At 42.2% G+C, this 15,410-nt stretch overlaps 1 protein-coding gene across 8 annotated transcripts in view; it reads right to left on the bottom strand.

Moving 5' to 3' along the window:
* The window catches only part of LOC121957585 (RNA-binding motif, single-stranded-interacting protein 3), a 388,916-nt gene that overhangs the window by 48,091 nt on the left and 325,415 nt on the right, over positions 1-15,410 (bottom strand). For all 8 annotated transcript variants that reach the window (XM_088090904.1, XM_088090900.1, XM_042506228.2 and 5 more), the window contains 3 exons: positions 15,225-15,331; positions 5,195-5,238; positions 2,887-2,983 (listed from right to left, as the gene is read on the bottom strand). In XM_088090904.1, coding sequence (XP_087947030.1) covers positions 2,887-2,983; positions 5,195-5,238; positions 15,225-15,331 — 248 coding nt within the window. The remainder of the gene's footprint in view (positions 1-2,886; positions 2,984-5,194; positions 5,239-15,224; positions 15,332-15,410) is intronic.

Below are 15,410 nucleotides of genomic sequence, written 5' to 3'. Positions count from 1 at the left end.
AGCAGAGTGTGTATGTGTTGTGAACCCACATATGTGGGCACATCTTGCTATCTAAATAATGTGTCCTTGAAATAGCAGGAAAATACTGCGCTATTGACTTTAGATCAAGTTTTTGTTGGTCAATGGAGGGCTTAAGCAGAACGCTTGCAGGCTCGAAAAACTGCATGCTGGAAAACTCAATGCATGAGTAAATGTACACAGCGTCCTTCTTAATGTGGACAGCAGCTCTGCAACTCTGCTCTGCTCTCTGCTGTATTCATATTTTTGAGTAATAATAAATGTTAATATTTCCCTCATTAATAATGTAATATTTCACACACATGCTACCTATCCATGCATCCCTGTGTGTGTTACAAGCAGATTACATGCATGTGATGAAACCTGTTATCTAGGTACATCTTCTGAATAATGCACCCTTTAAATAGCAGCAAAATACAGCGCTATCGACTTTAGATCAGGTTTCTGTTGGTCAATGACTGGCTTAAGCAGCAGGCTTGTAGGCTAACCTTGTGGAGAACTCAACGTGTGAGTAAATGCGTAAAGCGCCTCTCTTAATGGGGAGTCAGACAGCAGCTCTGCAGCTCTGCTCGCTGCTATGTTAACATTTTAGAGTAATAATTAATGTTGTTAATATTTCCTTCATTAAGGATGCATTATTTCACCTGCATGCAACCCATCCTCCAGTCCTGTGTGCATAACAAGCCGAGTGTAAGAACAGTGTGAGCCCACTTATGTAATCACATCTTACTATTTGAAAAATGGGCCAATTAGAAAGAAAATACAAAGCAATTGAGTTTAGACCATAATTTTGTTGGTCAATGCCTTTTTAATGGCTCAAAATAAAAATTGCTTAAAATTGCAACAGGAGACACCTCTGTTAAAGACCTACACACCAATGGGTGCACAAATAGGGGCAAGTACATTTGCTACACAACGTGGGCGCTGGCCATGCAAATGACAACTGCATCAGTCCGAAACTAGCATTGACAGTTTTGCTGAACTGAAGAGGCCCTTTGCCTCTGAGCATTTGTCTTGGCTGATTGAGACTTGTCTGTACTAACAATAATTCTATAGTCACAGTAGGTCCAGTGTGAGTTAACAGTATAATTTACCTAAGAAGCTCTCCACCTCTGGCTGAACTTCACAGCTCGCGTTACCATTTAAAACAGCCTGTCAGCCAATAAGCCAAAAAGCCGGTCAGTCAGTCGTTCATCCGCACGGTCAGCCAGTTGGCCACCCATCCAACCAGTCAAACGTGAAGCCAAACAACCAGCCAGTTAGCTAGTTAGTAAGCCAGCCAGCCACACATCCAGCCAGCCAGTCACATATTTAGTCAGCCTGTGAGCCAGTCTGCAGAGCCAGTGATGTAAACCAGGCCACGGTTGGCTGGCGGCACTAGCTGAGATCTCGGTAGTGATCTGGCCTGGGCTGGCTCCCGTCATGTGGATCATCAAAGCTGTTTTTCCAGGAAACAAAGCCAATCATCGTTCAAGCTCACCGGAGGCAGGCTTGAAAGAACACCAGAACACTGCTGTTGGCATGGGTCATTTGCAGATTTGATAAATCAATGCCACTATACTAGTAGCTCAGAAAATATCCACTCAACATAAACATAAAAGAAGGAATGGCATATGCAGTCATTTCCATGAACCTTGAGATTTTCATTACAAAGGCAATAGTTATCATCACAAAAGGAAGCGATTTCCTTTTGTCTGGCGTATGTGGCTGCCTGGCTTGTCTTCTCTTTTTCTTTTCCCTCTGTCTCTTTGTACTTGAACAGAAGATGAAGGACTCACCTTCCTGCCGTGACTGGCTGAAGGGCAATATTACAGGAAGCGGTGGCAGAGCTGCCCGATATTGAAACTGTGAGGATTAATATTCCTCAAAAGCCTGGCCATTGTTTTTGATAAATCAATTTGGGAAGCCTTCCGAGAGCGGATTAGAGACGCGCCCTGGCCCACTTTTCTCCCTCCTCCTCTCTCCCCTACTCCTCCACCGCAGGTACTGGACCAGAGTTTTAATCAAGCGTGCCTCAAAGACGGGCACAGCAACCTTCAGCGACACCCCTCCTCTGCCCCCACCCCCACCCGAGCCTTTGCCATCACCACCACCCGTACTATCTGTCCTCCTCTCCCTAGTTGTCTTTCTCTCCATCTGTCCCTTCTATTTTCCCCATCTATCCTTCATCTCCTTTCTCTTGCTCACTATCCCCGTCTGCCTGTCTTTGCATACCAAACAGAGCCGATGTTCAACGATAGTGTCTGAGCGAGAGGGCACGGTGGCACTGCCTCTTGATGTTTAGATTCGGCAAAGGGTGCCGCGTGAAATGCGCGGTGACGGAAAACGGTTAATGCTCTTGACATCTCACACAGCCAATTTTCACGTTCCTGTTCTGTTCTCTTTCATTACTCCGCAGATCACAGCCGTGAGGAATGTGGAAATTCACTTTGGAAGAGGAAGTGATTGTATCCAAGTTAGCAAAAATAAAATCTAAAAACAAAAAAAAATAATTAAAAAACGTCTTTATTGTGTTAGCAGCTGAGGGAGCACAAAGAGGTCAGGAAACTGGGAGGGAGGGAAGCGTTTGTTTTTCCTAGACACTTTCATTCTTGATGGGCGATTTTAGTTTTTTCTACCCTGTCAGCCGTTTTTTAATCCTTTTTTTTTCTGCCTCTTGTTTTCTGATGCCTGTTGTGTTTGCCGCCTACGAAACAGATGTCATCGAGCACAGCTGGAGCGGCGAAGAAAACGATGAGAGAAGAAGAGAGAACCTCACGCTGTTTTGCAGCCCGCCCCCTCTTTCCATCTCCTTTACACAAAGCAAAACCCTCATATTACACATACACAGACAGCAATCTACCCATAATGCAGTGCATTATGGCCCACCTGATATGTGGAAACGGGGGAAGCAGCGATGAAGGGCGTGATGGAGGTCTGTGCAATCATGCGGTTGGTGGCGATGCTGTAAGGCGAGGAGTAGAACCTGAGGAGGGAGGGAGGAGAGGACACAGCAGAATTAGCTTTTCAAATTCATATTAAGCATATAGAACATTATGTAAATATAAAAACGACTTCTCTGTCTATATAATAAAGAAACCAGAGCACACATACACACACACAGACACACACACACGAACGCACTGTCGATTTATCCCGCAGCTTGTTCAGAGCAAACACTCTGCCATATATTGTATTTCCAACGCCGTATAAAAGTTTCATAAAGTGTCTTATAGCTTTCTCAATTGAAAAGTCGGGTTTTATCACATCAAATTGAGCTTTGTCATAGTAAAGCGTAGGAGGTTGTCTGTATTTTTTTTCTTTCCAATGTGGATTCTGGTATTAAGGCTGCACTGTACCACGCTGGCTGGCTGGCTTAAGCAGCGCGCTTGTAGGCTAAGCTCGTGGAAAACTCAATGCATTTCAAGAAGGTGAGGTTTGACATGAGCTGCAGAGAAGCGAGGTGGTCAGCTCCGCGACTTTATCTCGTTGCTGAAGGTTTATAGCGACTGAATGTAGCTGGGATCCCCTGGGAGGCCAAGTGGAATGTCCAATAGTCTCTGTCACCTGAGCTGAAGATCATGTTACAGGCCGATGATATGAACCATGATGTGCACCAGGTCTGACGACCCCACATTTGATATCATGATCCAGCATCGGGTCTTCCTGTTGTGTTTACGTTAGGGCTGCCAGCGTTTATCATAATGCCATTAAGGTCTGTACGGGACTCATTCATTTTTAAAATCGTGTTAATCGCAAGGAGTTTTTCAGAATGTCCCTTTTTGGTGTCAAAAAACTGTTTGCATGTGGACTAAAGGCCAAAATGCATCGGAAAAGCTGAGTTTTAAAAAATACCTGTGTACGTGAGGACTAGGCATTAGCTCCGACCCTCACCTTTACGAGGTTTGGGCAGTTACAAAAAGAATGAGATTGTGGAAACAAACAGCCAAAACGTGTTTTGTCCAAAGGATGGCTGGGCTTACTCTTAGAGATAAGATAAGGACCGTGACATCCAGAGGAAGCCACTGCTCCTTTGAAGGAGACAGTTGAGGTGGATCAGGCATTTGATCAAAATGCTTCCTGGACGTCATCTTTTGAAGGTTTTTAAATGGGAAGGTGACCCGGGTGTAAATCCAGTGGACTTTGGAAAGATTATACTGTATATCTCAACTGTCCTTGGAACATCTCAGGATCCTTCAGGAGGAGCTTCGAAACGTTGCAAGGAAGGAAGAACGTCTGGACTACCTCACTTAGCCTGCTTGCACCATGACCTGGCCCCGGAAAAGTGGCAGAAAATGGATGGATGGATCCAATTTGCACTTGAATTTTGATACACCAGTGAGCATAGTCTGTAGCATTTCTGTTTTACATTTTCAGTTCAACTGTGGTTTTATTTTCAACTTCGCATTAACATCTTAATCAAATTGAGTGTATACTTCTACATTCTTTTCTAGATGATTTACTATTTTTTACTCCCCACACTGCATTAACACTTGAATAAAATGAACTACTTTTACATTTGTTGTATTTAATTCACCTTATTTCCCTTTTTTTTCTGGAACATGATCATTACGCTCAACTTCTAATCGAATGCATTACGACTGAATCATTCCTTTCCCAGCAGGTCTGTTGCTTAACACAAATATCTGTGGGATTATAATTTGGCGGATTTGCAGCAAAGCAGGCTTTAAAACGGCAGGCTGTGTGTAATGAGGGATGCTATTCATCCAGTTTTTTGGGTTGAGATTGACTCCGAGTCACTGGGGGATAAGTGGTTTAGGAAGCGGGGAATGAGGAGCTTCCTGTGAGTGACTGAGGCCAGAGGGAGATAGAACGGAGCCTCAACACCCTCCTTCCTGTCTCAGTACTGTGGGGGAAAATAAAACATGTTGCCGGGTCATTTATTTCCACAGCACCGTTAAGTCATGACATAAAGACACAGAAACACACAGGAACACACACATACATGAAGACCCAAACACACAGACGCTCGCTCGGCCACACGTTGCCATTTTTCACCCGGCCCAACCAGTGAAAACCGATATGAAGTCCATATAGATTTTCCTAATCAAACAGTAACAAAGTGCAGACACTACATTAATCTTTATGTATGACAGTGGTATTGAACGGGGTCCTATGAGCCAAGAGGTGAGTGTATTAGATAGTGCCGAGGATGGATTGACTGTCAAACTCTTACCCATTCTGCATTGCAGCGGGATCATATGTTAACGCCATGCCAGTCTGAAAGAGAAAAAACATACAGGATTAATCACAAATTAGGAGTCGGATAAGACAACAATATACTAAATGACATTAAAATGCATTAGGGGAAAATGTGATAGTTGAGAAGGCATTGCACGACAATGTCTGTCACAAAAAAAAACAATGTTATCTTTTTTTTTCCTTTTTTGTTTTTTCTATATTTTCATACCATTAAAGGAATAGCTCAATGTTTTGGGAAGTGTGCTTATTTGTTATTTTTTGGCGAGAGTTAGTTGACAAGATTGTATGTTTTTGCATTTTGATTTTTGTACAGCTTAAACAAACGAGATATAACGTGTTAATTAGTGAGCTGTAGAGGTTTTAGTGATACATAACCAAGCTTGCTTTTTCTCCTGGTTCCAGTCTGGCTGTAGCTTCATATTTAGAGAGTACAGACATCATGACAGTGGCGTCAATACTGTCATCTCAGGTTCTGCAAATACGCAAATGTACACATTTCCTCAATTTCTGAACTACTCCTACTGAAAGGGAACCTGTGATTCTCATTTTCAGAATTATACTTGTACATTGGGTTTCTACTAGATCATCTTTACTTTAATGTTCAAAAAACACATTTTTTCCCTGCATGATGTCTGTGCTGGTACAACTGTATCCATCCTTTGTGTGAAATGCTCTGTTGTAGTGCCTGTTTCTTTAAGACGCCATCCCCAAAAAGCTCAGCCTGCTCTGATTGCTCAGCGTTTACGGGTCTTTCATATCTGGGCTCTTGACATCTCTGCACTGTCACTGCAGCCGGGGAATGACTGTAACACAGTAGAGCTACACTTTCTACTGTATAACACCAATAAAAGCATCTTAATTAAAATCTTCACCACTGGACATGTTCCAGAAGGAATATGATATGAAACTGAGGAGAAATTAAAAATATCAGCAACCAAGATAACATGTTTCCTTGAGGTTATCATGTAGCTACATGTAGCAGTGTAGCTGCATTAGCATGCTTGGAGAAAATAAACATGTCAAGAAATTTGTCACAAGCTGACGTCATCTTGTCTTACAACGACAAAAAAAAAAAATGTTGGAAACAGAGTATTTAGATCACAGGTGGCCTCCAGTGTGGCTAGATATTGATAGTTGGTTGAATTTAGGTAGTAAGGTCGCGTGACCAAAATTCAATGTCCGGACAACATCTAATTTCAACGTCATTTTGACATAAAATACTGACGTCAAATGACACTGATATTTTGTTGACTTTTAGTTGTGTTGTTAAGTAACAAAAAATCTCCAAAAGTCTGCCAATGGTCTCATGCCAACGCCATCTTGGTGTAGAATTACGACATGAGGTATTAAGAACAAAACCCAACCTCTGCAAAAGTCAAAATGTCAACGTCCACACGGAAATTTTAACATCTTAAGACATTTAAAATATTGTCAAACCAATTCTCACTCTAACCAGAAATGTGATATCTGTCTAACTCAAGAATCAAACATCTTTTTGACATCATATTCAATAGTCTAAAGCAAATTTTGAAAAATGCCAGGAGGCCAGGGGCCACTCGCAACAAATTAGCTTAGGTCAGCTGTACGCAGGGACATTTTTTAGCATTTGAGGACATTCAGGGCTTAGCCTTTTCCTTTTTCAAACAAGCTCTATTTGAATTCTTCTAATGCTCTCTGGCATCTTATTTACATCTTAAGTACAAAAATAAACACAGAAAAAAAGTCACAATGTCTTTTAGTTAAGAATTTGAAATGGTTTTGGGGGCAAACTGGCACCTTATCGGTGGCCAGATTTGTCCCTGGGGTTGTAAATTGAGTATCATTGGTCCAAAGTCTAAAGTTTTTGCTCACAGGGATTATGTTTACGTATGTTTCACTCATTATTTGAAACTCTGCACACATCTGATATGAATTTCTGATACTGTAATACACTTTATATGATAGAAAATAAGGAAAAGCAACAACGGTTCCCTTCAATGACAGAGGAACCAGAAATCACTGAAAACACTATCTGTTTTTTTCATTGAGTCACAACATTTCAGCAGGTACATAATTGTCAAGTAAGATTAGTATCTCAGTTTAAACTGTATAGTACATATTCAAGGTAAATACGCATATACATTGTACTGCATTCTGCCAGTGTCACCTGTGTGTTCTGTACGTCTGTCGATATGTTCCTGCATCAATGTCACCCAGATAATTCGCTGTACCTTTATTGTACTTGGGGAATAACGCGATTTAGACCCTGATTCTTTTTTGTTCAAAATAAATTTAATCAAATCAAAATCAACTCATTTTCAAATTGGAAAAACTGACAAGTGACAGAGCCAATGTGGGGAAAAGCTCAGTCGATAGGACAAAGTGAATTGGTATTGAGGACGCCTCTTTTTCCATTTCAATCACGTACAATCATGTATTTATGAATGAGAGGAAATGAAGAAATGCCCTTTGGAGAGAAAAGGAGTGAGCGGAAAACTGAGTTCTTTGTCTGCTGATGGTTTGTGTGTGTGTGTGTGTGTGTGTGTGTGTGTGTGCGCGCGTGCAAGTGTGTGTGAGGCCCTCTTAGAGTCCAGGAGAGAAACCTGTGCGCCGCAATCCGTCATCTGCATTCCTGAAGGTTCTCTCCCGGAGGAGAGCTAATCCGATTTCTTTTAACGGGAGGCTGCTGAGGACGGCAGATTTCATCAGCATACACACACACAGACACACACAGACACACGCACACAGACACACACTCGCTGTTCTTGCCCTTCCTCTCTCTCACTTTCCTCTCCCTCCCCCTCCTTTCTTCCCCCATCATCTTGTTCCTTTCTCTCCGTACCTTTCTCTCCCCATCCCTCATCTCTTAATCTACCTTCCTCCTGTCTCTCTGTACCACTTTTTTGCCCTTGTTCCTCCAGAGGGCTACCTACACTGAGCTATGGTGTTAGGGGAATAGTGGCTCAGAGGAGCAGGGGGGATCAGTGAGCCTGGACCAAACCTCGTAGAGTGAGCAAAAACACAGAATCTAAACCAAATGAATAGAGATGCTCGGACGCATCCGTGAGTGGTGGCCTTTGCGTTCAATTTCTGTGAGAGTGCATTTACACAACTGGTTAAAAAAGGCTTTCAGAGGCATTTCATTTCATTTCATTTTCACCAGATAAAGCGACTTATATGAGTGCGTGTTGTGGAAAGACAGAATGAAAACTAGATATATCACCACACGGTTGTCTGCCTCTGCGCACCAGTCGAGTTAAACGTACAGTTTACAGACATGTATGTGAAAATGTGGATGCTTCATACACGCTCAGGGGGCCAAATGTACTAGAACTGCCACTGCCCGTGTTTTATGTCCTTTACTTTGTGTTTTCACCTTCTGTCCCTTTGTGTGAGCAGTCATGTGCAAAAGTCTCTGTGTACGTATTTACACACTGTCTTCGCACCAAATGTGAGATCAAGCCTGCATATTTGTGTGTGCGAGCGTGTGTTCACAACACGCTAATAGCAGTGGCAGACATGGCCAGCTGTCTGGTGAGGCTGATAACTCCCCTAAGTGCTGCCCTTGGTTCCATGTGCTGATGAATTCCACAGCAGAGAAGCTCCTGACCGGAGACCCTGCGCGGCCAATGACTGATTACCGATGCAGTCAGCTTTTGGCTCTGCCGCAACATGGAGAAAGGAAAAGACAGAGACAGTCTGTGTAATTTTTTTTTTGTCTGAACTTGATTCAAGAGAGAAAAAATGTCGATACTGTGCAGATACTGTGAGCAAAGCTCAGCCCTGAGAAAAGCTGCCAGGGAAAGAGTTTGCTTTTCAAAGAGGGAGCAGCTACGTATGTTCATTTTGCATGCTTAATTAGGTCAAAATTGAGTTACACTTCCTCACCACATGTAAATGTGATGATTTAAAGGTCCAGAGTGTGAGGTTTAGGGGAATATTTTGGATATGTTGTTGCCAAAAATGAAATATAATTAAAAGTATGATTTCTTTAGTGTATAATTACCTGAAAATAAGTTTAAAAAAATTGTGTTTTTGTAACCTTAAAATGTGCTGTTTATCTACATGGGGAGCAAGTTCTTTTCCATGGAGACTGCAAGGTTTTACCACCATGTTTCTACAGTAGCCCAGAACGGACAAATCAAATTCATTAGTTTTTTACGTCAGCCACAGTAGTTCTCCTACTCACTTGGCACATATGGGCGAAGTTTTAGATTTGCATCCTCACTGCAAGATGTAACTAAATCCATCACACTATCACATCCTACCACAGCAACATGTGTTTGTGAACATGGAAACATCATGTGTTTAACAACCACATCCTAAAAAAAGGGTCGGGTGAGGACAGCCTGTAAGAGGCTGCTGTAAGGACACCTGTGCTGTGCTGTTCTTATGCTGGAAAACTGAGCCGAGCAGTTATACCCGTGTCCTCACACACACGCATACACACACACACACTGACCCACTCCCTCCTTGTATTTTTGTCTTACATACACAGATCCACTCTCTATTTTTTCTCCCCGCCTTGTGGCCGCACACACACACACACACACACACACACACACACGCACACGCACACACACACGGACATCTGTCAGGCTTTCACACAGAGTGGAGAGCCGGATGTTTTTTTCATCTTCACTCATTCCCCTAGAGTAGGTGCTTGAGAAGTGTGACTTTGAAAGTTTTTGTGTGTAGGAGTGTGTGTTGGTGAAAGAGAGCAAGGAAGTGAAAAGAGAGGGAGAGAGAAAGAGAGAGAGAGAGAGAGGGGGAGAAAAGGATGAGCACCCATGGCGCTTCTGTCTGTATGTGTGTGTGTGTGTGTGTGTGTGTGTGTGTGTGTGTGTGTGGTGGGAAAAAAAATGCAGTGACTAATATGTTTGTCAGCATGAGACAGCGAGACAGCACTTTCTCGACTCCCACTTTGGGTAGTTTACAAGAAAATCTGTCATATATTTCTCAATCCTCACCGTCAGCCCACCCTGCAGCACTCAACCCCTTGTAACTTCTGACTGATCATGCAATGTGTTCCCTCTCTCTTTTCTTTCTCTTAGTCTCAGTGAGTCACTCACTCTCTCTCCATATGTTGCTGTGGGGATCTGGGAAGACTTCAAACACGGCGAAGAAGAGGCAGAGAGACAAAGAGAGAGATGGCGAGAAGGGGAAGAGAGTGCTGAAAGACAGAGAGAGAGAGAGAGGAAGAGAGTGAGAGAAAGACTGACAGTGTAGACATAGAGAGAAGGTGGAGAGACACGGAGAGGGAGAGATAGAGAGACGTTGATGGTGTTGCTCTCCTTCATCTGCCTGCCACAGGGAGGCGGGGTGAGGAATGGCCTCATCTCTGATAAACGGACTAACATGTGATGCCTATCTCCCATCTCCTCCTGCCCCGCCTGCAGAGCTGATCGATGACCACGAGGATGCTCACACACTCACACACACACCACATACATGACACACTACACTTGTAAGGGCCTTTCTGTTTCTATAGGAGATGCACGCAGAATGCATTGCAATGTGAACGCCATTTTCCCCTACATTTTCAAAAATTATTTCCTAAATTGACTCATTTTTTGCAACAGGACACAAACTCACAAAAAGCTACAGATGACCCCTTCAAATAGCACATTCAGATCAAACTGGGGGCTTAATCAAAATAAGGAGGATGCTTACTAACAGCAGGTGTGAATGTAGATTAAATGACATATCAGATTGCGTCGTAACAGCAGGTTAATTCCCTCTCCGGGGTGATATGGTTAGAGGGTGTTGTTCAGTAGAAAGAAAATAGTTCCTGTATGTAACTGCTCACAACAACGTCTGCGGATTATCTTGAGTAACCGGGTCATGATTTCTGGAAAGAGAGCTGCTGAGTTTTTCAAATTTATTTTTTGGCGCTTTGAGCACCAAAAGCCGAGTCCTATCTCATGCTATCTCGTTCCATTATTTTATAAGGCAGACAACTCTACAGCCGGTATCTCCAGTGCTCGGCAACTAATACGATTGATAGATAGCACTACAGGTAAGAGGAAAACTATTTCAATTTGGGGTGAACTGTCCCTTTAACCATAACGCTGACATCTCACCCTAAACTTTCATCATCTTTCAACACTGTAACAGATAAGACAGACACATGTAAGATTTGAATATAAGATAACATAATACTCCTCCCCCTCCCCTTTATCTTCTTCCTTTCATCTCTCTCTATATGTGGTTTCCTTTCTCTGTTTCATGTTTTTCTTTTATACATGTTGAGAGGAACTCGAGATAATAAGGTTCTGCACATTTAGGTCAGATACAAGTCTATAATGATGAAGCCAAGCAGTCAGTAGACCTCCGTGAGTAATAATCCCTGAGCTCATAATGACATCAAATGGAGCACACCTGTGATTTTCAATAGGAGCACACATGGGAAATGCTATTCACAAAATCTCAGTCAATACAGAGAAGGTGCACAGTGCACAGAGAGCCTTTTTAAAAAAATCTGTATTTGATTTTTCAGCCTCTTTATAGCTTTGTATTGTTTCTTGCAAAATACTTTGTTATCTACCAGTTGCTGCAGAAAAGAACATGCAACAGGGTGTTAACTCGGCTGGAGTAAGAATAGAAATTTATGAAAAATAAAAACTTGGAAACTAAACTGCACCTTATTCTAATCTCATCTTGTTCTAGCCTCCATTCAAATCCTAACTCTTTATTTTTCTGTGAAGTTTGGGAGCTACTCAATTTGTAAAAAATGTCCTCAGGAAGGTCTAAATCTCAGAGCGGCTCCCTCAAGGACAGCAAAGCAACAGCACATAAACAAATAAATGTCCACACACTCGAGCGCGTTCGGTGTTCAGCTACAGATTTACACATTCACACACACTGCCTTGAACTGAGGCTGTTAAAGCTCGGCCTCCCAGCCGTGCCACCGCGCCTTATCAGAGAGTAATGTGAAACATGAGAGAGGTGGAGGGGAGGAGAGGAGGAGGTGATGCTGAGGAGAGATTTCTCTTTTACTGAGACAACAGGAAAGAAGTTTAAAATGAGATGAAAATACCTGTAGCTAGAAATGGACGCAGCAACCGTGTCTGCGTGGCTGTGTTCAGCTCGGCCTTTGACTGAACTCTCCTTAAACTCTGTGTCTCTCTGTATTTCCCTTGGATTCGTACAGCCTGAGGATAGGTGCAGTTCTTTTACTCAAAAAGAAACAGCTTAAAAATGTACTGCGTGTTTGTTTGTTTTTTTTTGTATCAATTTGCGTCGCCGTGGGTACATTTTTTTACTGACATAGTATCAAATTTGCGTTGCGTTCCCTCTGAACACACAGTGTCTGCCCTTTGAAAGTTAGCAGGGTAGTTTAAGGTAGTTTAATTTCTGTTTTCATGAAAATGAAAGCCCAAATTACATCGAATGGCCAGCTGAATGTCCATATGTGCGAGACTGATCCTGTCTGCTTAAATCTACATTCATATTAAATTAATCTGCATTAGCAAATGCATTATTGCTGCCTGGATAATGTTTTTTTTTATTAACATAAAAGTTCAAACTTTATGTAAAACGCACAGTATCTGTAAGCTGCTTCACTCCCTCTGAACATCCCTGTAATATGTTTACTTTTAGTGTTTTCTTTTCAATATCCTGGCAATGCAAGTGTGATCAAGAATTTCATGGTTATTTTGAGACAAATCAAATCCCTCAGTTTAAGTTGTGGAGAGACTGCAGGCTTGATTAAATATCAAGACCATGAGCTGGAAAAAGGGTTTAAAAGTTATAATAATTACATATATTATAAATATATGATAATATGATGATATAATTATATTAAACAAATCTGGACATTTTCCCCCTACTTTTTAAAATTAATTTCCTAAATCAAGTTTTTTTTGTAATTTGCTAGACATTTATTGGCAAGTTGCTCATTTTATTTTCTCCCATGTTTTCAAAAGAATTTAAAGCATTTTTTTCGGCATTTAAAGGTTTAAATACTTTTGAAAGGTGTCTAAATGCACCAAAAGAAAACAATTGTCCATCAAGGTTTCAAAGGGTTATTGAACCTAAATTGATGGTGTGAACATGCCCTGAATGGTACATTCAAGCCTGTTTTTTTTTTGCTAAAACAGAATATAGACTCCGCATTTCCAGGCAGGACGTTTTTGGGGGAAAAAAAGAACGTTTGTAGTATATAAACATATTACACAGGAGGTAGGATCAGTGATACACGATATGCAGCAATTTAAATTACAAAAGATAGTGTGTGTTTAATGTAGAGGAAGTCAGAGGTGGTTGATGAATAAAGTGAAACAAGAAAAAAAGGCGTTTCTCCCATTCTGACAGTGTATTATTTTTCTTTTAACCTTATTACACACACGCTCATACATACACAGCCGTCTCACTTTACCTCAAGTAAGTCAACTGAGCTGACCCTGTCAATGTGCGGGCCTGCGAGGGGATGTAGCGATGTGATTTAGGTTAAACACGCTTCACTGGCTTATAGGTGTTAGGGCTGCTGAACATGTGATGGACAGACACAAAGACACACACACACACACACACACGGCTGGTGTAACAATCCACCAGACCCTAAACACACACACCCACACACAGCAATTCTACAGCCCACAAAGAGAGCATGTGTCTTCTGAAGGACAAACATTTCATCTCTCCTGGTCTCCCCTACCTTGCAGTTTCAGCACAACTGTCAGCCTCACTGAATGTGTGTGTGTATGTGTTTGTGTGTGTGTGTGTTTGTGCGCACTCTATAGTCCAGTCCTGAAGTACTCGGCTGCCCGTCTCCTCTGTGTGTCCTTCCCAGTATAGCTGCCTGGTAGCCTATGAAGAGACTTTAACCTTGCCTCCACATGTTGCTGATGAATACGTTACCATAGCACTGGATCCAATTTCTGGGTTCTGATGTATGGCGGGAATATACGTGTTCAGTGAGGCGTTCGGCTTGAGATGCAATTTACATGACAGTGCCTATATATCCGGGGGCAGTATGATCGATATCTGGGGTATTTTTCTTTTCTTTTTTTAATAGCTCCATACCTTTAGAGTAAATACAAATGACAGGCGGCAGTGGTTTACGTGAAGCCAGATGTTGCCAACTGTGGAGGGGCTCTGTGAGCAGGGTGGGTCCTGTTATTAGAAATGCCATTACCTCAGAGGTAAATGCTTTGTTTAATACGTTATCGCTATAGGATGGAAAAAAGTTTAGTCAACAGGGATTTTTTTCTGAACATATTTGGGTCTCCTGGCTATGGATTATTATAGAATAATTGATTGCAGTCACGGAAATTATGTAAAAATGTGAATATGTCTATTCAACACGTTCTCATCCAAGCTCATCAAATACAGACAAATTATCACATCCCCTTAGCGTCTTATAATAGTGACAAGTGACATCACATAGTGATGTGTGCTTAATGTTGTGAAATGGTTGTGATCAGATTTAGGCAACAAAACTACTTAGTAATTAAATTAAGTACCTGCACACACTCACTTTAGCTGTTCCCCTTTAGTTCAACCAGGGGCACAAGGCGTTTTTCTTGTTTTACGGGCTTTCATTACACAAACGTGATTATACGAGGTGTTAACAGGTGGTCATATATGGGGCGAGCACTTCTGCCTGTCCACTGACTCGTAGTCAGTGACTCTGACCCCTTCAGAGTCAGTGCTCAGTTGGTGAATTATCACATTGGCTATTCATATGCAACACTAGAGATCATCCCAAACAGAGACAGGAGTCAGGATGTGTCCGACACCATCCGAAGCTTCTATAGCTGACTCAGTTTCTTGTAACTTTCGCTCAATAGTTTGGTAATTGCTCTTTATGTGGCACCTCTAATGTGTTGGCAGCTTGATGAGCAAACCAATACCCAGTTTGTTGAAGAAAATGCTCTAACCCCAAGCAGGTATACAAAAAAAAAAATTCTAGCGAGCTATTATGGGGGGAGATCTGTACCCTATGTAAGTGTTTTTTCAGTCGTGCAAGCGTCAATAACGTCTGGAAGGACAACAGCTTCTTCCACAGTGTAACATCTTACCTCGCCTTCTCTGTGCCACGGCCTCCCGTTCTGAGGGTACTTGCTCTGGCTCTGGCGTTTCTTCTGCCCTCCGTCGGCAAATTTGCACAGCAAAGGCTCCGTGGGAGCTGCGGACAGAGAGAGGACAAAATCATGTTAGGAGGACTTCATCCTGTGACCCATCAGAAGGACAGAAGCCCTTTTGCA

Source organism: Plectropomus leopardus, chromosome 17 (genome assembly GCF_026936395.1).
Source record: "Plectropomus leopardus strain MGB_pleo_1.0 chromosome 17, ASM2693639v1, whole genome shotgun sequence".
Taxonomy (NCBI): Eukaryota; Metazoa; Chordata; class Actinopteri; order Perciformes; family Serranidae; genus Plectropomus; species Plectropomus leopardus.
Note: the sequence above shows the minus strand (reverse complement) of the source record. Positions and strands in the feature narration are given on the sequence as shown.